The sequence below is a fragment of the Coregonus clupeaformis genome, unplaced genomic scaffold (assembly GCF_020615455.1).
Source record: "Coregonus clupeaformis isolate EN_2021a unplaced genomic scaffold, ASM2061545v1 scaf0249, whole genome shotgun sequence".
Lineage (NCBI taxonomy): Eukaryota > Metazoa > Chordata > Actinopteri > Salmoniformes > Salmonidae > Coregonus > Coregonus clupeaformis.
In genome coordinates this window covers 260,468-282,476 of record NW_025533704.1, presented here as the reverse complement: position 1 = coordinate 282,476, position 22,009 = coordinate 260,468, and the positions used below count along the sequence as shown (strand labels likewise).

The following is a 22,009-nucleotide window of genomic DNA, read 5'->3' as shown; positions in this document are numbered from 1 at the left end:
TTCTCCTATGGGGACAGCCAAAGCCGAAAAGTATAGAACTGAACTGGGGTCAGTCTGACAAGCGAATGCCTCAGAGGATGAATGAAACCTACACTTGTACCACTCAAGCAGCATTAGCATAGCTGGACAGCTGATCAGAATGATGGAAACATCGATCAAATGTGATAGCTGATGATTGACAGTCAGTTTACCTAATCTGTCTTTCATTAAATACAAAGCTGACAATGCAAGTTGAATAAGATTGTGTCTTAATTTAGCTGAGCTCTTTGGTATCAGTCTGGTGATATAATACTGAAGGACAATCATACTGATAATATGAACAACTCAACAACCTTGTTTAAAACCACATACATGCATCTCACAAAGGGTCAAATGGGATGCGGCCATAGAGGTCATCCTGGCTTTCAATTCACCTGCCAATATCGTCCATACCTATATGTGAATGCACAAGATGGATTCCTAATCTTAACCACTACACAACAACTACATTGTACTGTATGTGGTGATGATTACAGCTGTGGTTTGCTGATAGATGTAAGGATATAAGTACCACATTAATACTTTAGGTCAGACCGTCATTTGAATACTTTTTTTGATAATTTCTATCCCATTTTATTGATGTCCAAATGCATTAGCAACCCAAAATTGTAATAGGTTGTATTAAATAAAGTATCTCTTACTTTGTGGGGAGCTGTTAAGAACCAGATCTGATTCACTGTGCCACTTAAGCTCTTTAACACATGGGCATGGTTTTACAAAACAAATCATTCAACTTTAATCATACATATTCGCAAGAGTTAATGCCTTGGCTTTCTGATCATCAATGTGGTGCGTTTACATACATTTCGTTCAGGACAAACAAAAGTACACTATGACTTTTAACACCTTAATATTATTGAAGGATCACAGTTCACAGTGCTTTTTGTCAAGTTATTTGGCATAGGGATCTATATTGAGTAACAATAATTTAAAAACAGTAGAAAAAATAGCGTTTTGCCTTCTTGGGACCACAACATGATACTTTTTTTCCATGCATTCACAGATTTCACACAAATACATTTGCTCGCTTATACTACTACCTTATTGAAATCGCTTACAAATAAAAACACTATTAATAAAATGGTGGCCACAAGGCTGTGCAAAAGGGACGACCTCCAACGATAAGCTTTGCCATCTCTCTTTCTCTTCCTGTTTTAGCCCACCGTTGCATGTAACAAACTACAAAATAGCACCATTATACAGTGGATAGGATTTTGTTAATACGGTTTTGCTATATGATACCATCATGTACAATGATAGTAGAAGAATGCATAGGATAACATAAATGGGAGTATTGGTTGATTATACACTGACAGAGGAGGAAGAGATGTGATGGGTTGTCAGGTTGCTGAAATGGTACTGTAAGACCATCAGACATCCAGATTGTGCAAACAGCCATTACTCTCTGTAATCCTGACGCAAACACAGGAATTCTCAGAACATAGTCTGATGGAACCAGTGTGAACCTTGCTCACAGTAGCAGATCTCTGAGTGGCTTAGCTACAAAACGGACTGTGTCTGTGTTTGGGTATGTGCACAGCATTTTTCAACTGCAGTCCTGTTTATTTGTAGGTGTGTGTTTCTGTGTGTCTAACAGTATTTGAGTTGCATATCATTCACTTGAGTGAACTATATGTGTTGCTGTTCATTTTATCATTTTTTAAAATGATAAATCCATGCAGTCCATGTTCATACAGAAGAAGCAAAGATCCCTCCCTAAGCTAACAAAATAAAAGAATGCAGGCCAAGTGAAATCAATCATTAATCGTCTTCCTGTAGCTGGCTATTTTTAGCTCCTCTCTGTCCTGTCCTCTGCATTAGGATCCATTTTTAATCAGACCACATATTAGACCCAGGGAATCTCCTGTAAGTCTTTATAAATTAAATATAAATTGAATCTCCTCAGAACTTTCTGTTTACAGTACAGAATATAATATTACTGTCAAGTTTCACTAGAATGGCTTAGCAGTACAAGAAGATTGTATCATCGGGATAGGTCTCTGGTCATATTGTTGCCTCAAAGCAAGGTTCTCATAGTATGGTTGCATGTAATACTGTTGAAGCAGACAATAGTAAATAAATAGCCTTAATGAAACACGTGACAACTGTGAAATCATATTTTGACCAGAACTGACTGAAGTTGAAATAACGTTCTCTTGAAGTTCTAATATATTATCAAAGCTGTGGTTGTTAGATGAGAATGGGGGGATTACTTATCCAATAGCCTGACTACTTTGCATGGCCCAACCTCTCAGTGTAAAGCTTAAACTCTTTCCGAGTTCAGATAAAGAGGATGGACCATTGGCTCCCATAGACAGACAGGTAAAACATGTCTGTTGGCTGCCCTCCTATTGGTTGTATGTAGCACAGAGCCTATCAGAGGCCACCAGGGGGCACTATAGCTCAGCTCACACATGGAGGTATAAGAAGAAGACGCTCTTTGATGTGTAAGCAGCTAAACTAGTATGTTACATTGGTTTGACATGGAATACAATTCCTTCCAATATGAAATGGTGCAGTTTATAAAATAATCAAAATACCTCTCATATAACCCCAGTACTTTAACTCTCAGCTAGAGACATTACACACAAAGCTTATTCCCATTAGCTTAGTACCATTATCCACCTTTTGATGTTTTACAGTGAACCATTCCACAGGGGCACCAGGTAAGGCCACACCCTTCTCTCATCCCTGTCCGCCTGTCCGTTAGCGTCTGTCTTCTTCTACATTCGGTAGTTCCTTCCCCCTGTGTTCCCTCGACTTGAGTTCTTCTGATGTACCTCCTGAAAAGGGTGGAGGGGGAACAGATTTTTAGGAGGAGAAACACTAGATAAGTGGATTAGGAGAGTGGGAAAAAACAGCTTTGGGTCATAACCCAGTGCCTGTGCCTAGAACAACACAGCTGTACAATTAATGGGTGATGATTTCATAACCTTTTTCTATAGTGAGAGAGCCACAAACAGTACAGTATCAAGTATCCTCCCTACCAGAGCTGATAGGTCATACCACAAGCCACCAGAGCGGCACTGACATTCAACCCACTGTCCCTCTGCACATTAATAAATCAATGTGATTATATGCATGCCGTTACCCTCTGCCACAAATCTGTTGCAACCTGAGGACCAGGGTTTCAGCACAAAATGTACAGTATGAAAGTAGAATCTGTCTGGGGAGAGAGAGTGCCCATGGGTCTACCACAAAAACCACTTAGTCCTCTGCCCCTTCGCTAATGGCTTTCTTTTTTGAGAGGAGAGTTGTAAAATGCAGCAAGTCCAAGCTTAAAATGATGACATGGACACACAGGTGGGATTGGGAAACTAAGGGAGAGGAAATAAACATTTATTCTGGTTGGGTTGACTACTTTGGTTGGACTGGACTTGATTACTAATTCAATTCTGTGCTTGTATTTCCTTCCCTCTCACAAATAAGTAAATATATGACTCTGAATATGCTGACTGTATTCTGTTGTAACCTGGCCAAGGAGTCATGGATTTTGTATCTACTAAATGAAGGTATAAATAGCTACCTATAACAATGATGAGTATGCATCACATATGATGGTAGTCATGGGACCAATCATAGCATGCTATATTCTACACTGAACAAAAATATAAACGCAACATGTAAAGTGTTGGTCCCATGTTTCATGAGCTGAAATAAAAGATCCCAGAAATGTTCCATAGGCACAAAAAGCTTATTTCTCGAAAATGTTGTGCATAAATGTGTTTACATCCCTGTCAGTGATCATTTCTCCTTTGCCAAGATAATCCATCCACCTGACAGGTGTGGCATATCAAGAAGCTGATTAAACAGTATGATCATTACACAGATGCACCTTGTGCTGGTGACAATAAAAGGCCACTCTAAAATGTGCAGTTTTGTCACACAACACAATGCTACAGATGTCTCAAGTTTTGAGGGAGCATGCAATTGGCATGCTGACTGCAGGAATGTCCACCAGAGCAGTTGCCAGAGAGTTGAATGTTAATTTCTCAAATTCTTTCTCTTTAGAGAATTTGGCAGTACGTCCAACCGGCCTCACAACCACAGACCATGTGTAACCACGCCAGGCCAGGACATCCACATCTGGCTTCTTCACCTGCAGCCACCCGCACAGCTGATGAAACTGTGGATTGGCACAACCGAAGGATTTCTGCACAAACTGTCAGAAACTGTCTCAGGGAAGCTCATCTTAACTGCCGGCAGATGGCAGACAGCGTGTATGGCGACGTGTGGACGAGTGGTTTGCTGATGTCAACGTTGTGAACAGAGTGCCCCATGGTGGCAATTTGAAAGCACAGAGATACCGTGACGAGATCCTGAGGCCCATAGTCGTGCCATTCATCCGCCGCCATGACCTCATGTTTCAGCATGATAATCTATGGCCCCATGACGCAAGGATCTGTACACAATTCCTGAAAGCTGAAAATGTCCCAGTTCTCCCATGGCCTGCATACTCACCAGACATGTCATCCATTGAGCATGTTTGGGATGCTTTGGGTTGACGTGTACGACAGCGTGTTCCAGTTCACGCCAATATCCAGCAACTTCGCACAGCCATTGAAGAGGAGTCGGACAACATTCCACAGGCCACAATCAACAGCTTGAACAACTCTATGTGAAGGAGATGTGTCGCGCTGCATGAGGCAAATGTTGGTCACACCAGATACTGACTGGTTTTCTTATCCACACCCCTACCTTTTTTTTAAAGATATCTGTGACCAACAGATGGATATCTGTATTCCCAGTCATGTGATATCCATACATTTATTCATTTGAATTGACTCATTTCCTTATATGAACTGTAACTCAGTTAAATCTTTGAAATTGTTGCATGTTGCGTTTATATTTTTGTTCTGTGTAGTTATAGTAGGAAAGTACCACTGCAGTAGTGAAGGACAAACAGCCTACCTTGCAAGATGTGTGACTATGCCCAGATAAAGGTTTCTGTCAGGAAAAATAATAAAACCGTTGAGATTTGACACATTTGCTTTCCACTGTGGTAATTTATTGTCCACAATGGAATAGTAAGCCACTATCTAAGAAGTGTTTTTGCTCATCATTTAGCCTTAGCCTTAACATCTTAACTTGGAGTGCATGCTCTGGAAAAAGCATTCCATATGATCTAACACCAATGCAATCAAATATACTGAAAGACCCACTACAATGTAGTCCATTCTGTTTCGCTGATGTCAACTGTGTATGCTCTTATGATGTATATCTGTTTGGTGCTGTGCTCACCTTCTTGGTTTTTGTCTTGTCTGGGTGCTGCGCTGTCCTACGCTCTGTGCCTCTGTCGACGCTTTGCACTGCAGTACTAACCTTAGGTGTTCTTGGCATGTCTGTGTGGCGCTGTGCACGCACAGAGCGAGCTGCCTTGCCAGACTTGACAGGGGCACAGTACATTTCGAGCCGCCGCAGCTCGCAACTCTGGAAGCAGCACTCGTCCACAATACCACGGTTATGTGACCGCCGTGAACTGGGGCCATAGCCCGTTGGTTTACCTGGAGAGACAGAATGGAAGAATAATTTGTGTTACTACATGTGAAGATGTAGAGAGCATGTAAAGAGCATGTAGAGAGCATGTAAAGAGCATGTAGAGAGCATGTAAAAAGCATGTAGAGAGCATGTAAAGAGCATGTAAAGAGCAGGTAGAGAGCACGTAGAGAGCACGTAGAGAGCAGGTAGAGAGCACGTAGAGAGCACGTAGAGAGCACGTAGAGAGCACGTAGAGAGCACGTGAGCAGAGAGTACGCTAGAGAGCACGTAAAGAGCACGTAATGAGCACGTAGAGAGCACGTAGAGAGCACGTAAAGAGCATGTAAAGAGCATGAAGAGAGCATGTAGAGAGCATGTAAAGAGCACGTAGAGAGCACGTAAAGAGCACGTAGAGAGCACGTAGAGAGCACGTAAAGAGCACGTAAAGAGCACGTAGAGAGCACGTAGAGAGCACGTAAAGAGCACGTAGAGAGCACGTAGAGAGCACGTAGAGAGCACGTAGAGAGCACGTAAAGAGCAGGTAGAGAGCACGTAGAGAGCACGTAGAGAGCACGTAAAGAGCACGTAGAGAGCACGTAGAGAGCACGTAGAGAGCACGTAGAGAGCACGTAGAGAGCACGTAGAGAGCACGTAAAGAGCATGTAAAGAGCATGTAGAGAGCATGTAGAGAGCACGTCTAGAGCACGGAGAGCATGTAGAGAGCATGTAAAGAGCATGTAAAGAGCATGTAGAGAGCATGTAGAGAGCATGTAAAGAGCATGTAGAGAGCATGTAAAGAGTATGTAGAGAGCATGCAGAGAGCATGCAAAGAGCATGTAAAGAGCATGTAAAGTGCATGTAGAGAGCATGTAAAGACCATGTAGAGAGCATGTAAAGAGCATTTAAAGCCCATGTAGAGAGCATGTAAAGAGCATGTAGAGAGCATGTAAAGAGCATGTACAGAGCATGTAAAGAGCATTTTAAAGAGCAAGGATAGTTGTCGTTCCAGTTTGATCTGTAAGTGAATAAAGAAGATAACTGAAGACAGCTTGTTGCTTAGGATTATCATTTTTGGACCTCAGTGTATGTTTGTCATCATGTTATAGGTAAAAGTAGAGGTCATGGGCATGTTAAGTGTTGTGTCACGGGTATGTTAAGTCAACCACAGGTGCTTTAAAAGAGCCAATGGGATCATATACAACATAACCCATTTCAGTCTTGGATATGGACCAAGTTCTTTAGTGCAAATGTCCTGGAAGGTCTTATATCTGTGAGCTGAATTAATCCAAAGAGCTGTAATAATTTGTGGCCGTGTGCCAGGCACTGGGCCCTGTAATAGCTGAGTGCTAACGGCCAGGTCGTGGACCTGATTATTCTGCTACATGGACAGCGTTAATGACATTGATTTCTTCACTGTAAAATGTACAGGGTATCACATTGCACTGTGCGGACCGTTTTTGGCAGCTGTGCGCCAGTAAAAAGAGGTCACAGTCACTCTAATGTTGAGAATATCACGTTCGGACGTTTTAACCCGAGGTATTGCCAGCAAGGCCAAACCTCAACCCCTCAGGGCCCAATCAGCCTGCAAAGAAAGCAGGCCCAGGCCTAAGCCACACCCTCTGGCGGCTGGGTTGGTCGTTTCATTCACATTTTCACCTGGCAACCCAGCAGCCCTTTACTGCTGACAATCTCAGAGCCAGTTGAACTCTGGATACTGTGGATGCTGGGACAACGCAGCCTTGCTGCAAAGGATGGCTTTGCTTTGCACTTGTGGCTTGGTTATGGTGCTTTTAGATATTCATCACAAATAATAAGGATACATAAGAAATATTGGTAGATCCTTTGATATGCAGTAAAAAAAAAAATCTACTAACAACTATATGGCTTTCCTCAGCCACAATTAGACCCATAGTTCCCATACGTGCAAAGCACAGGCAGCTGGTGGCACCTTAATTGGAGGGGACAGGGTCATAGTAATGGCAGGAGGAGAAGAAATGACATGGTGTCAAACACATCACACACATGGTTTCCATGTGTTCCATACCAGTCCATTCACTCCATTCCAGACATTATTATGAGCCATCCTCCCCTCACCAGCCTCCTGTGGTGCAAAGCCAGAGAGGCTCACTTGGAGGTCTGGTCCTCCTCAGTATGAATCTGAATTTGAGCACTTCTCTGAGAACCCAAGTCACCTTCTACAGTGATGTGAGTGGAAGGATGGAGGAAGTTATGAGGAGTTGTTTGACACCTGAATGCCAACAGTTTTTGACTCCCTCTCTCAAACCCACTTTCTTTCAGTGGCCTTTATAAAATATACCACTCTCCATTTACAATTCCCCGCTCACCTCGGGCAATATAGCCTTGATAGGCTTTTCCCTGTTACCAAATGAAATAATAATAATGTAATATGGCATTTACAAGGAGGAAATGCCTTTCCCTTTCAGAGTTAATAGCTCTTGGCTCGGGAGCCTGCCAGTGCTGACAAAGTGCATTAACTTCTGCTCTCTGCCTTCCTTATCTTGACAACGTTGTTTTGGACGGAGAGGAGCTCCAATTCGGAAACAGATGCATCTCTCCACGTTCCTCAGCCAGGACCCTGGGTACAGTGTGAAGAATGATTATGGAGGGAGTTGTACTGTGTGTGAGAGAAAACACTGATCTCAAGTACATTTCTCTCGTGGGGGGGGCGGGGACGTGCCGGCGGGGAGCATGCGCCCCACTAGATCCTGTTTCGTACGGCGCGCTTTTTCCCCACACTTTAACGCCGCCGTGGAAAAGGGCGCCGGCAAAAAGGCGGAAATGAAATTGTAAGTCAGATGATGAGATATAGTGTATGTTCATAGATAGTTGAAGGTAGGAGGGTTCTACACTGGCTTAAAGGTTGAAGGTGCTGCAGTGGACAGCAAGAATAGTTGATTCAGCAGGCAAGGTGCTCCAAGTCTTAGAGTACAAAGAGCTAGTTCTCACCCAAGGTCTACAGTTATAGACCCCAGACATCCCCTGTATGATGAGCTTGAACTATGTCCAGGTCAACAAGGTCAATCAGTGTTTTAAGGGTTTGACCACCACAATGTAGGCTATAAGTAATCAGGCCATGTTATGGCCTCCTCACAATGAGAACTGCACGTGCAATACACCAGTTTTCACCTTGAGAATGAAAGGTAGCAGGTCTCATTGTTTGAAAACTATTTTGGGACTTTCATAACTTCATCTCTCTTGGTGTCCTCAGCTGGGCCCAGTTAAAGTACTCTCAAACGTTTGTATAATTTCAGCCAGTAGTTTGGAAAGTGGCGCTCACGAGCCAAAATGGGTCCCCGTATTTTGTGTACTACGTCATCCAATTGTGTAGGGCGGCAGGTAGCCTAGCGGTTAGAGTGCTTTGACCAGTAACCGAAAGGTCGCTTTTGAATACCTGAGCCGACAAGGTAAAAAATCTGACGATGTGCCCTTGAGCAAGGCACTTAACCCTAATTTGACAATATATATATTTTTTATTATACTATGTCATCCATTTTGTTTGATATGTTACAAATTTTGCAATTCATATGATATCATACGAATTTCGCAATTCGTTTGATATGTTACAAATCCAATTCAGGCAATTTTTTGTGCTTAAGATCGCGGAGTGCATCTTTAACCCCCACTTACTGAATGGCATCAGTAAACCACAATAAGATCTCATCTGAAGCATGTTGTAATTAAGCCAGAATAAACCATGATAAATTGTCACTTAACCATTGTTGCTGACATGTAACAAGGAATTTTCATGACGAGGGAAACCTTCTTGCGAGGCCGAGTTTGTGATTATTCAATCAGACAGGTTGTATTATGAGCCAGGAGTCGACTGTGCTGTGCGTAGCTTTCTGGCCCTGTTTTCCAATCCCTCCCAATAAAGCCCTCCAAATGAACATCCGCTATTATTCTCAAAATAACCTGTAACCTTCTGAACAAACAGCTGGAGAGGAGAGAATAATCAGCTGGATGCAAGTTTTAACATGTAGAATAATCAGCTGAAGCTGGTTTTAAAAAACAGAAAGCATCAGTAATCAGGTGGAATAGGTTTTGGAAGGTTTTAAGTGCCACGTTTCAAGGGATCACTGCCTGTAATCCCCCATGAACAAAGAGTTGTTGTCCTTTGTGCTGTTGTCGTAAACAAATTCAGACAAACCACCTTCTCCTGCCTGCCGTGTGGTGTGGCCATCCGGCCCGGTGCATGGTGTGAGAGAGGCAGTTTGAGAATGGGGATCCGTGGTGATTGGTAAAGGCTATTGTTTTGGAGTTTGGTCGTAGCCATTCAGGGCACGGCAGATTAGTGGATGGCTACACGTCTTTTGTTTGTGTCACTGTGTCGTAGACAGACACCCTCTACTACAGATTAGGGTGCAGTTTTGTTTTGGTGTTGTTTATGTGTTGTTGCATGCATCTATTGGATGGAAGGGGGGCCCATTTGCCCCCTTTTCCCCTTTTTGTAGGGTGAATGAGGGTGAATAGATTAGATTGAGATCTAAGTGCCGCATAACAATTATTTGGCTGCATAGAGAGAAGCTCCATCATGCCTTGAAAGAAGGAATGTCTGCAACACAGTAATGCTCCCCAGTGGTTTATTAAGATGCACACAAGACAACGTTTTGATTCCACTGGGATCTTTGTCAGTTCAGTCGACCATGCCTTAGCTGAAGAGCAAGGCAGCCTGTTTAGTTCAACCTGAATGATCTGCACATAAGCTAGAGGGACCTTTTGGTCAAGCAGCATTGACATTTTGGCAGTAGAGCCAGAACAGCAGAGAGGCATGGGTTCAAGTATAAACCATACCAAAAACTGGTGGGAAATATATTTATTGTGCAGTTTTAACTACTATTATTGTGCTCCCGAGTGGCGCAGCGGTCTAAGGCACTGCATCTCAGTGCTAGAGGCGTCACTACAGACCCTGGTTCGATTCCAGGCTGTGTCGCAATCCGGCCGTGATTGGGAGTCCCATAGGGTGGCGCACAATTGGCCCAGCGTCGTCCGGGTTTGGCTGGGGTAGACCGTCATTGTAAATAAGAATTTGTTCTTAACTTACTTTCCTGGTTAAAATTATAAAATATATATATATTATGATCATGCTGAGATTTTATTTGTCATGTATACTGAACAAAAATATGAACGCAACATGCAACAATTTCAATGATTTTACTGAGTTACAGTTCATATAAAGAAATCAGTAAATTGAAATGAATTAATTAGGCCCCCTAATCTATGGATTTCACATGACTGGGTAGGGGTGCAGCCATGGGTGGGCCTGGGAGGGCATAAGCCCACCCACTTTATTAGAGACAGAAATACTCCTCAGTTTCATCAGCTGTCCGGGTGGCTGGTCTCAGACCATCCCGCATGTGAAGAAGGTCCTGGGTTGGCGTGGTTACACGTGGTCTGCGGTTGTGAGGCCGGTTGGACGTACTGCCAAATTCTCTAAAACGAGGTTGGAGGTGGCTTATGGTAGAGAAATTAACATTCAATTATCTGGCAACAGCTCTGGTGGACATTCCTGCAGTCAGCAAGCCAATTGCACGCTCCCTCAAAACTTGAGACATCTCTGGCATTGTGTTGTGTGACAAAACTGTACATTTTAGAGTGGCCTTTTATTGTCTCCAGCACAAGGTGCACCTGTGTAATTGAACATGCTGTTTAATCAGCTTCTTGATATGCCACCCCTGTCAGATGGATGGATTATCTGGGCAAAGGAGAAATGCTCACTAACAGTGATGTAATCAAATTTGTACACAACATTTGAGAGAAATAAGCTTTTTGTGCATATAGACAATTTCTGGGATCTTTTATTTCAGCTCATGAAACATGGGACCAACACTTTACATGTTGTGTTTATATTTTTGTTCAGTATATTTGAATGACTTCTGAGACAAAAGTCAAAGAGGCAGTCCACTCACTGCTCCATCCTGCTACTTGGATAGAGCTATGCTGGAGACACTGCAGCACATAGCCCACATTCCTCAAACGAGTAAGGCTGGAAAGAGAAGGCTCTCCTCCAGAGTAGGCACAGCAAGGATCTGAGTTTTACAGCCTCGCCGTGGTTAATAAAAAACAGTGGATTCTTGGAGCCGGTACAGCGCACTGCCTGTGGAGTGTCAGGGAGTTTATGGTTTGTCAGGGACTACGAGAGCTGCTATAGACCTGGAAACTACCTCTTTATCACTGGTACCACAAAGAGTTTATAGCCTAGCTAAATTTCCCTCACATTTTCAACTGAGGTTTCGTCTGCTTTTGTTAGTCAATTAAAAGTCAGTATGTAAGGGCATTGAGGGTCCTAACTCAGTGAGTTAGGGTCTCGTGGGTAGGGATAGACTGGATGGGCCAGGCATTTCAAAATGATGGGACATAGCAAGCTTGGCTAGCTCTGGCTAGGTACAGTCTAGGAACCATTTACTAGGGTTGACGTTTCAGTTTTAGCCCTAAGTAGAGGCCTCAAATGTAACTGTAGGCTATAATAATGTGGGCACAATGTGTAGAATATCTGTACCAGTTCTTTATTGGCAAGCCTGGTCAACAGTTCCAATAGAACAGGTTTATTTCAACTCAAGCCTTTGTGTCTTGACTCCAAACTGACAGAACTCAAATCTAACTTCCCCATCCTGTCATTTTCATGAGATGGCTCTTTGTTCTGCAGAGTAGTTCTTCAGTGAAGAGGGTCAACGTTCTCATTTCAGCCTTCCGTGGAAAAACAACACCTTTTCACAGTGACAAAGTGCACACAAAGTGCAAACTGGAGGCCTTTCTTTCTTTAGTGCTGAGTGCCTTCCGCTGAGTGTGTGTGTGTTCAGGTCCAGTGTGTAAAACTAGAGAGGTGGGGTGGTGTAGGGGGAGGGGGTGGGGGGGGGGGCATCCTGATCGTCCTGTAATCCCCCATAATCCCCTGCTGCTCCGGGACAAGGCCTAGCTGTGTGTGTAGTGAGGCTGATGTGCTGTTTACACGTTCTCCACTCTCCTACTCCAGCTGCTTCAAATAGAACAGACACAGAGAGACAAACAAGGTTGAGAAAGGATGGCTCATCAATGGCTGCTTAAAAGCAATTTACTCCCCTCCTCTGTCCCTCCTGTTTAAAGTACATGCTGTTGGGAGGGCGATGGCACAGTGCCAATCTGAATTCGTTTTCATCTCGACTAAAAATGTATTTCATGTATAACTCTCTCTGAGCTAGTGGCTTATGACATGGCATTATGAGACAAAAGGGACAAGACTGGTTTGTCTATTGCCCTGTGCGGCTCAATCTCTGTGCCTTTTGCTGAATAGGTTTATCTCTGGACCTGACATGGTTCCTTCTGACAAAAACGTATGTGACTAATACATTTACGAATACTCCCAGCATCATCCACATTAGAGATTTTGATATATGCCATGACATTTTATTTATGGAGTTAGTAAGAGTAGAGTGGTGTGCTATAGAAGTCCTTTTTCCTTTTTACTCAGTTGTAATTTTCCACATCCTAGCGCTCTGGAGTGTAGGTGCATCATAGGGGTTCACTTTTAGACTGTGAGAGGAAATTCTTCAGAATAGAATAACCAGCTTCATCCAGAGTACATTACAGGAAGTGGTGTGATCTAGAATTAAAGCTCAGGAAGAGTTGATTCATATCTTCCAGAGAATCTACAGTACCCCACTGATCAGAGAATGTTCCTACCGATTTTCATCCCAATTTTCCTGTCGTTCAGTGTTCCTATTTGCAAACTGGGGTTACCCAGATTCTGTCCAAAAGACCCCCATGAAGACCAGATTCATGGTATGTCTGCATATCCACTCTACTCCACTCAACCCGAGAGGAGTTTGCCTGCTAAAGCATTACAAAGACAACTGAGGATTTCTAGGTCAGGCTAATAATTGGAAAAACTGACTACGGTTGTGGATTTCATTTTTCTTCTTTAGACCACATTTTGTTTCAATAAAATATTTTTCCACTGAGTAGTATTTCACATCTCTGTCAAGGTAATGAAATCAGAAGTCTTGAAATGCAAGTGCAGCTACAGTGACATGGTGGGTAAGGTGGATTGGCCATGCGTCTCAGCCCACAGAAAGCCCAGTGTCACTGCAACACTCTGGGGACACATCATCACTACGATGGCTGCCAAGTTCAACATGGTGCAGCAGACTGGAGGGGAAGAGTTCAGACCAGACCTGAGGGTCGCACGGAGCTGTCACACTCCCCAGTGCAAGACAACAGAGACAAAATGGATTCTCAAGATATCTCACCTAAAGACTCATTGTTATACATGTGGTTCCATCTGACAGCAGGAGAGAGAGACATATTGTTCACACAGCGAGCCCCCTGCTGTACATACCTCACTGTTCCTTTCCAGAAAGGATGGAGTGTGCCTGAAATGTCCTCGACTCAATGTACCTTTCTTAACACGAGAACAAGGCATTGATAGATGGGCACTTTGCAGCTCAATGATCGCACAGTACAGTATATAGTCACATGGAGCTATGAAGTCTAGTTCCAAACCTTGACAGATTGAATTCCCAGAGCCAGATAAGGTCTATCTGAGGTCTGTGAGTTCATGATTGGAATGATTTGCTGTTTATGCCCATCGTTCGGTTCATCAATTAATCATCATATAATAATCTTGTTGAAGATACAGTTATATTCCACATACAAGACTTGGCAGTGTGGCAACTTCTGGCAACTCAAGATTCTATTCCATAGGCCATGTGAAGTAGCCTGATTCATAAAAAGGTTCAGAAATCCCTTAAACACTCAGAGAATACATAAACCCCTTTCATAGTCTCACATCATCAAATCTCCCAGACAGTCTCACACCTCATCAAAAGTCTTTATACATATTCACAGAAAAATTGTTCGCCGAAAAATTGTTATCACGCAATCAAACATTCTCAACTCTGTCACAACTAGTCAAAAATCTCCCACCCCCTCAAGAGAACTTTCAAAGTGGCATTCCACAGTACATGGTTGTGCGTTAGCTGAGAAACTAACATGATCATTTACAAGTCTGAATTAAATTCTGATTAAGTTGGAGCATAGAGCCTCTTTCAAGATGATTGACATCTCTGAGCTGTATTGATATGTCAATGTCAGTGATACGAAAAGATGGTGCACAATAATTGTTTAGCCTTGGAGAGGTGGTAAAGAGAGACTTGACACTTGCATGTGCAGTGATTTCATTCAATGCTAGCTAGGGACCCTCAAGGCAACACATTCAGTATATGGCACTAATAAGCCAAACCACAACCTTTCTGAGTCCATGGTTCTAATGGGAAGAAGTAGTCCACTGAGGGAAGGATCAGGGTCCATGTCAAAGGAACACTGGCTACTGCTGAGTGGGAGAACACAACACCTTGACACAGCTCAGCACTGCCATATATCGCATGCGGTTCTGGCCTTTGTGCCTCCAACGGAAAATAGGAGATTTAAGTCCTGGATTCTTAGTGGATGGTTTTCTTTGGGTAGCTTTCCCCATTTCTGGTGGAAAAAGAGTTCACTGCAACATTTATTTTTTCCCCTCCTCATTCTTACAGATAGTCAGCCTCAATTCCACTTAAATCCCCATTGATCCAGCAGCTGTTTGCATGAGCATAATATACATATAGCTGTTTAACATCATTCTACACTTTTACCTCGCAGAAACCCCCAGAACCTTACTCCTGCTTCAAGGGCATTGCATCATGTGATTCTATATATTCCATTAGTCTAAGTCAGAAGTCCATCACAATCAGGGATAGAGACAAAATATACATAGGCTTCTATATGCGTCAACTCTTTCAAATCTGATAAGTCTACAGCTGAAATATTTAATAGGAGTGAGGAAAAAGACAGAGGGAATGCTTATTAGAAAGTGAAGGCCAGATGAGAGAGATCTGATACTGTTTAATTTATGAGGTTGCGCATTAGCGCTTTGGGAGAATGGAGCAGCAATCCTTTATGAATAAATAAAAGGTGCACTTACTGAAATAAAAGCCTCTGTCTCCACACACAAACTGCAGCGTGTCCACCAGCTCCGCCCCACACAGGGTCTCGGGCCCCGCCCCTGTTGCCGCGGGAGTCAGGGTTAGGACGCACAGCAGCAGTGAGAGGGTGTGGGTACAGGAGATACAGCACATCGCACACTGTGTTCAATGGGGAGAAGGGCAGAGAATGTCGTCAGTCTCACCGCCCATATCCTATTTCACCAGTGTCAGTATAACTTGATGGCAGTGATTTCATACGCCTTCACCAGCCTGTTTCAACATCATCGTCATCATCAGTTTTGATTACTATAAATTAGCGAAATATATAGCTAGGTTTTCCAATAGGTTCACAATAAGTGAAGGAACAGGTGTTTATGGAACCATGACGTCCATAACAATCACGCAATTATAATACAAATAGCCTACAATAATACCAGTCTATGAGTTTTGGTCACGATTTACGCACGATTTACGCACGTATGGCCCTTGAAGTTTATTAACCCTTACAAGCATATTAGGATGTATGGAGCGATGACTGCACGAGCCGCTTCCTGAGGAGAGGGTGCTATCCCGGTTCGAAGCTCATACACATCATTATCTTGTCTGTAGGCTACGAGTATGCTGGATGCTATGCTGATAATATCCTTACCTCCAGCAGCCATCAGACAGTTATGTTTCACAACCCGATAATCACACTTTTGTGGTGTCATAATAAAGAACAATTGCATAGGAATTAGTCACAGAGAGAGAAAGGTATGCGTAAAACTAATGCATAAATCAATCAATGCGATAAGATATCTTTAAAATATTTTGTTCCCAAACAGTGGTTTATCTTCTGTAAGTAGCCTTAGTTTTAAGATAACGCAATGATGCCCTTGCTTTCCCTCATTCTCAGCTCCAAAAACGATCGTTCAGGAGCCACAGAGCCAAGGATCTTGCCTATCCAAATATGAGATGGAAAACGGTTCACGCGCCAAACCCAGCAGATGAAGCATAACGGGACAAATTTACATAATAAAGAGATTCATATACATCACAACCCCTACCACATAGTTATCCTGCCCAGAGTGCGCCTTCTTAGACGCCTTAAGCCCTTCCTTATTGTTTGTTTTCCTACAATCCAATGTGGTATCCAAATGCGGAGTCAGCAGAAATTACTTTGAAAGTTCAGTAACGTATGCAGCAGCATTAGTGGTTTATATTCATGGCAACGGCACCGGTCAGCGCGCACTGCGCAAATGTGTCGAAACTCATGCTGGAAACGCATTGAAACATCCACACGAGTGTGTTAACTCATGCACGCAGACATGCCAACATAACCTTATTTTCGTAAAGTAAATTAAAGTAAATGTTATAGCTAGGCTACATATAATGTCTATGTGAAAACAGTCAAACGTGCACTCAATGAAAATGCATTTAAATCTACCTGCTGACATGTTCTGATAGACATTTGAAATAGTCTATAATAAAACCGATTTTTACCTTAAATCTCTGAACTAAAATCATCTGCTATAATCAAACAATGGTATTTATTAATTTATGTTTTGATACTGCAAATAAATCAGGTTGGTTCTTGCAACAACAACAAAAACCACAAAAAATTGTAAGTAAGGTGACAATCTGGTGACAAAGGAAAGTAGTTAAAGTTACCTTGAAGACATCACATAAATGCCACTGAAAGAAATGACCGCTAGACATCCCCACGGGTCTCCGCACGACAAAGCCCAGCAAAAATGAACTTGTTTGAAGTCATTAAAAACAGTGAGAAAGAGGATAAGATGCAAGCAATGTCACATCACAATATTCCGACTTTGTTCCATTGCGCAGGCTCCTTTTGGAGAAGTGAGATTTAGCGAACAGGAGACGGATTTAGAGAGAAAATCCCTCACATGTATCTACATTACAGAGACATTTTCAACAGGAAACAGCTGGGGCAGCATTTGCCTTCTCCTCATCCTAAGTTATTCATTAAGGATTTTGGGCACATATTCAAATAACGTCATAATTGATACTTTTCTTAGAATGGGATTGAATTTTGATCTCTTTAAGGCTTGGTTAGTAGTTCAAGATAGAACAAGACCCATGCCACCCGCGCTTCTCAAAGCTTGTTACGTGTAGAAATATCATGAATGAGTAGTTATAGGCGTTGGAAAATATAATTATTGTCCACGAAGCGCTCGTGCGTAATTCATGTGCCAAATGTAGGCTATGCCTCTTCATATTCATCATCTATTGCATACATATCTATCTCCAACTTTTGATTTAGTGGGCTTATTCATCATCATGATTTAAAGATGTTCATAAACTATAATATTTGAGTGTTTATGTACAGTGTCCACGGGTTTAATGGATAGCCTGCACATTGGTCTCTTGTTTCATACAATTCATATACGTTTATATTCATATATGTGAATATCATCCCTGTCCTCAGGTCATCATGATTAAAATCCCACATCGAACCACCTGATTATTCATGTAGTTTTATACATGTAGTTTTAAATGTCCTCATGTCAGGTCTATCTGCTCACACCATGGCTAAAAATCATATTTTACAATGCAAATATTATGACCACTCAGTGTTTGTCACTGAACAATGCATTGCCACTTGACAGCCCAAATGTGGGCTTTTTCCCAATCTGTGTATCTGCACCTTGCTCTCCCCTTGAATTGACATGTGTCTCAGTATCTGTTGACAACAGCACTCTTTCCATGGCAAATATGTATGCCATTGAATAGGACAATCCAATTTTTTCCAATAAAGGGCAGTGTTTTGAATGACCACTGCCTAATTGTCCCAGTGCTTAAAGAGGGTTGATTTCACCAACAGAGATCAGCACTGATCCAATCACTAAACAGGAGATCAGTGCTGACCCAATCATAAAGCAGGACATCAGCAGCACAGATCCAGTTAGCTCAGACAGTGTCAACGCATCACATAAACAAGGACAAATCCAGAGTGGGCAGTGCGTGGACACAGACAGGCAAAGATGACACCTTATAACGCCACCAAAGTGGATCACAACATGCAAGCACATTTACAGACGGTCACAGGGTGTATAAGGACATTCAATTAACCTATTTAAACCTAATATGGGCAGATAGTGACTACATTCATATACAGTTGTCACTCAATGCATTATGTTATGCATAACAATATTACCAGTGTTACGTAGATGGGCACAGCAGGGAATATAAAAGGTTTCAAGATGCCCCAATAACTATGATCAAGCCCAACATTTACATTTTAGTCATTTAGCAGACGCTCTTATCCAGAGCGACTTACATTATAAAAAAATAATAATAATCATACCCCCTGTGGGAATCGAACCCACAACCCTGGCGTTGCAAACACCATGCTCTATCAACTGAGCTACATCCCTGCCGGCCATTCCCTCCCCTACCCTGAACCAATTGCGCGGCGCCCCATGGGTCTCCCGGTCACGGCCAGCTACGACAGAGCCTGGATTCGAACCAGGATCTCTAGTGGCACAGCTAGCACTGCGATGCAGTGCCTTAGACCACTGCGCCACTCGGGAGTACATCCTTTCCAACCCAAAGTCTACTGCCTCCAAAGGTCCTCCCTGCCCCTAGCTACAGCTACAGCTCCAGCAGATTGGGTGTATTCTCATAACCTTTAATTCAGTGTCTCTCTCTTCAGTTCAGAACATTGGGGCATTATCATCCAATATGCTGAATGGCACAAAACAGGAGCACAATGTACCAAATACATTTTCACTCCTTGCTGTGTATTGCGTCATGGTAACGAGTAACCATATAATAGTGAACAATGATGCACCCCTGATTAAAGACAAAGCTGCTTGAGCTGACCTTGTCAGATCAGGGCATGCAAAATAAAACTCCTCTGGTTCCAAGAAACGTACATAAACCTCGCTATCAATCAGTGTTTTCTGATGAAAAGCTCATCTAATTTGGCAACCATCTTCTCAGGTGATTATAAGTCTCACTTCCATGAATTATGACAAATATGACCGTTATCATTAATGCTGGGTTATGGCTAAAATGATGTCTTGTTCTTGTCTGATTATCTCCCAATGCAGTAATAGACTGACCTTCCTTTCCTTCTCCTGCCCACTCTAATATATAGCACTCAGGGTTGTACCCCTGCCAGCTCCCTCTCTCTCTCTCTCTCTCTCTCTCTCTCTCTCTCTCTCTCTCTCTCTCTCTCTCCCTCTCGCTCCTCTCTCTCTCTCCCCCTCTCGCTCCTCTCTGTCTGTCTCTCTCTCTCTCTGTCTCTTCCGCCCCCTTGAACTCATTGACCAGGAAAAGGCTTGTTTTCACTTACAGGGATTCTGGACAGGGAAGAGGTGTTGACAGCGTCCTCTGTCTGGACTGACCTGCCAAACATGCTCACAGCCAGGCCAGAGGTAAAGACAATGGTCCAGCATACAGATGAGCATATGAGAAAGATAAGCATTTTAAGTTCACATGAGGACACACACAGGGCTGAGAGAGACTCTCTGCTCTCAACCCTGAGTAATTCTTCTCCTTCATAGCATTGATCTTAATTAGGGTTAACTATTCCCTCTTGATTAGTTTGAGATGGCTCTGTGAGTTAGGCTGTACTTTTTTGATCAGTGATTTAAACGCCGAAATATTCATATAAACTAGGCAAACTAGGCTATACATTGTGTGAGAGAGGGGGTAATTTAGTTTTTTTTTCTCAGTATTTAATCTACTCAGTGATGTGGAGTGGGTTTAAATGAAAAGAGGGGTGTGGTGCTGATGTGTGTGCATGTGTTATCAAAAACATATTTCGGTGCCATACCATGTCTGTTCATATGGAAGAAATAAAGGTGCGTCATGGAGCAGCAGAGCGAGAGGGGTGCTTGTTTTGATATTCGCCGTTGCCACAGCAACATGTAGGGGTCACAAATGTTTCGGTGAAGTGGGCAGGAAATTCCATGGCGCCTGTTGATGATCAAATCCCAATTTAAATACTGTTCTATGATGGTTTAACTGTCCGTGTCTGATTAATGAACATGCTGGATTCATGTAAGAGAAAGTTAGCAGAAATAGCCCAGTGTGCTCAGAAGTAGGGTTGCAAAATTCCAGGAACTTTCAATAAATTCCCTGGTTTTCCCAAAATTCTGGATGGAGGATTCTCAGAATCAGGAAGGAATAAACATGAAGTCCGGAATCCTCCAACCAGGATTTCTGGAAAACCAAGGAATTTATTTAAAGTTCCTGGAATTTTGCAACCCTACTCAGAAGACATTCAGAAATCATGTTAACAAAGTTTAGAAAATAGCTAATATTACCCAGCTACCAGGGTATCAGGTCAATATCTCTGGAAATTGTGATACAGGAGAAAGCTATTCCTCAACTTGCAGGATCGCAGTTCTATTATTAAGAGCCATGTATTTATTATCATTGTTTAATAATGCTGTCATTTTTTTCTCTTCTCAAAATGCCTATTTTTTTACGACACATAGGAAAGTCCCTCTGAGACTATTTATCCTATCAATGTCAACGTGCCTACAAGCAGACACAGGATTCTGTCAAAACAGTGAACACTATGCAAATCCTGGGTGATACAACCATACCAATACAATTCAAGTATGCACAAGTTGCCAGTAGTTCAACGAGTGCACTTGATGTAGGAAAAACCCTGAGAAACATAGCTTTTAATTACTGTAAGCCGTCTATGCCCCACCACACTACACTCTCAGAGGACCCCCTCTAAGTAAAGAAACCTGTTCATTCTGTAAGTAGCCCTATAGAGAAGTACTCCCTCTTGCAGAAAGCCCTGTCAGCAGAGTGAACGTGTTTGTGTGAAACATGTATGGGAAGCTCTGACAGAGCAGTTCACTCCTCACGGTATGATAGAGTGGCTTGGGGGTAAGGGGGTAACCATCCACTGCTCACTCCCTGGCAGAGGGTAGGGGAGGGGAGGGGAGTGGGTGCGGTACTCCTCTGCCCGCTGCCTGGCTCAGAGTATGTCCAGGGAAGAGGTTCTGCCAGGCCTCAATTATGGGGGAGTCATCCAGGACACACTGAAGCAATTACAGTCCCATATAAATCAATATGCTGCTGGTTTAAAAAGTGATCTGCTCCCAACACTCTCTGGATAGGGTCTGGCTCAGGAGGTCAGCTTAGATTTTTTTGTTGAGTTCTTCATAACAATTTTGTTTGAAACTGGGCAGAGACTCTTCCTGCCTGTTGAACTAGGTTGAATTGGCATGGACTGGGCTTTCAGACTTGTTTACGATCAGGTGGGCAATGCTGGGCATGGACTATGGCTTGAGTTTACTCTTAGGTCAGGTTAGAGGGTTTCACTTCTGGTTTACATCCAGTTTAAAGGGCTCTTGTTTCAGATCAAGTCCATTTCAAATAAAACGGTTGGAATAGTTTTTGAGTTCAGATTGAGGTCAAGTTGGACAGCATTTTTGGTTTCCTGTGTTTTGTTTTTCACTGGTTCTGCTGCTCTCCTATGTAGTAATAGTTCACAGCTAATCAGGCATGATCCAGTGCAACACACGTGCACTCACGTTGTGGGTTGTCTCCGAAAGACTATA

General features: G+C 42.8%; 1 protein-coding gene across 4 annotated transcripts; it reads right to left on the bottom strand.

Moving 5' to 3' along the window:
- Positions 1-2,435: 2,435 nt before the first annotated feature.
- On the bottom strand, positions 2,436-17,400 carry LOC121548967 (insulin-like growth factor I). 4 transcript variants are annotated; one of them, XM_045214403.1, is made up of 5 exons: positions 17,124-17,400; positions 15,473-15,632; positions 5,281-5,543; positions 4,951-4,986; positions 2,436-2,822 (listed from the first exon to the last, which is right to left on the bottom strand). In XM_045214403.1, the coding sequence occupies exons 1-5, from the start codon at positions 17,169-17,171 to the stop codon at positions 2,763-2,765; spliced, it is 567 nt and encodes a 188-aa protein (XP_045070338.1). In that variant the 5' UTR covers positions 17,172-17,400; the 3' UTR covers positions 2,436-2,762. The 4 variants fall into 4 exon arrangements, with proteins under 4 accessions (XP_045070338.1, XP_045070339.1, XP_045070340.1 ...); XM_045214404.1 differs by lacking the exon at positions 4,951-4,986; XM_045214405.1 differs by lacking the exon at positions 4,951-4,986 and having other exon boundaries at positions 5,362-5,543.
- Between the last annotated feature and the right edge of the window lie 4,609 nt (positions 17,401-22,009).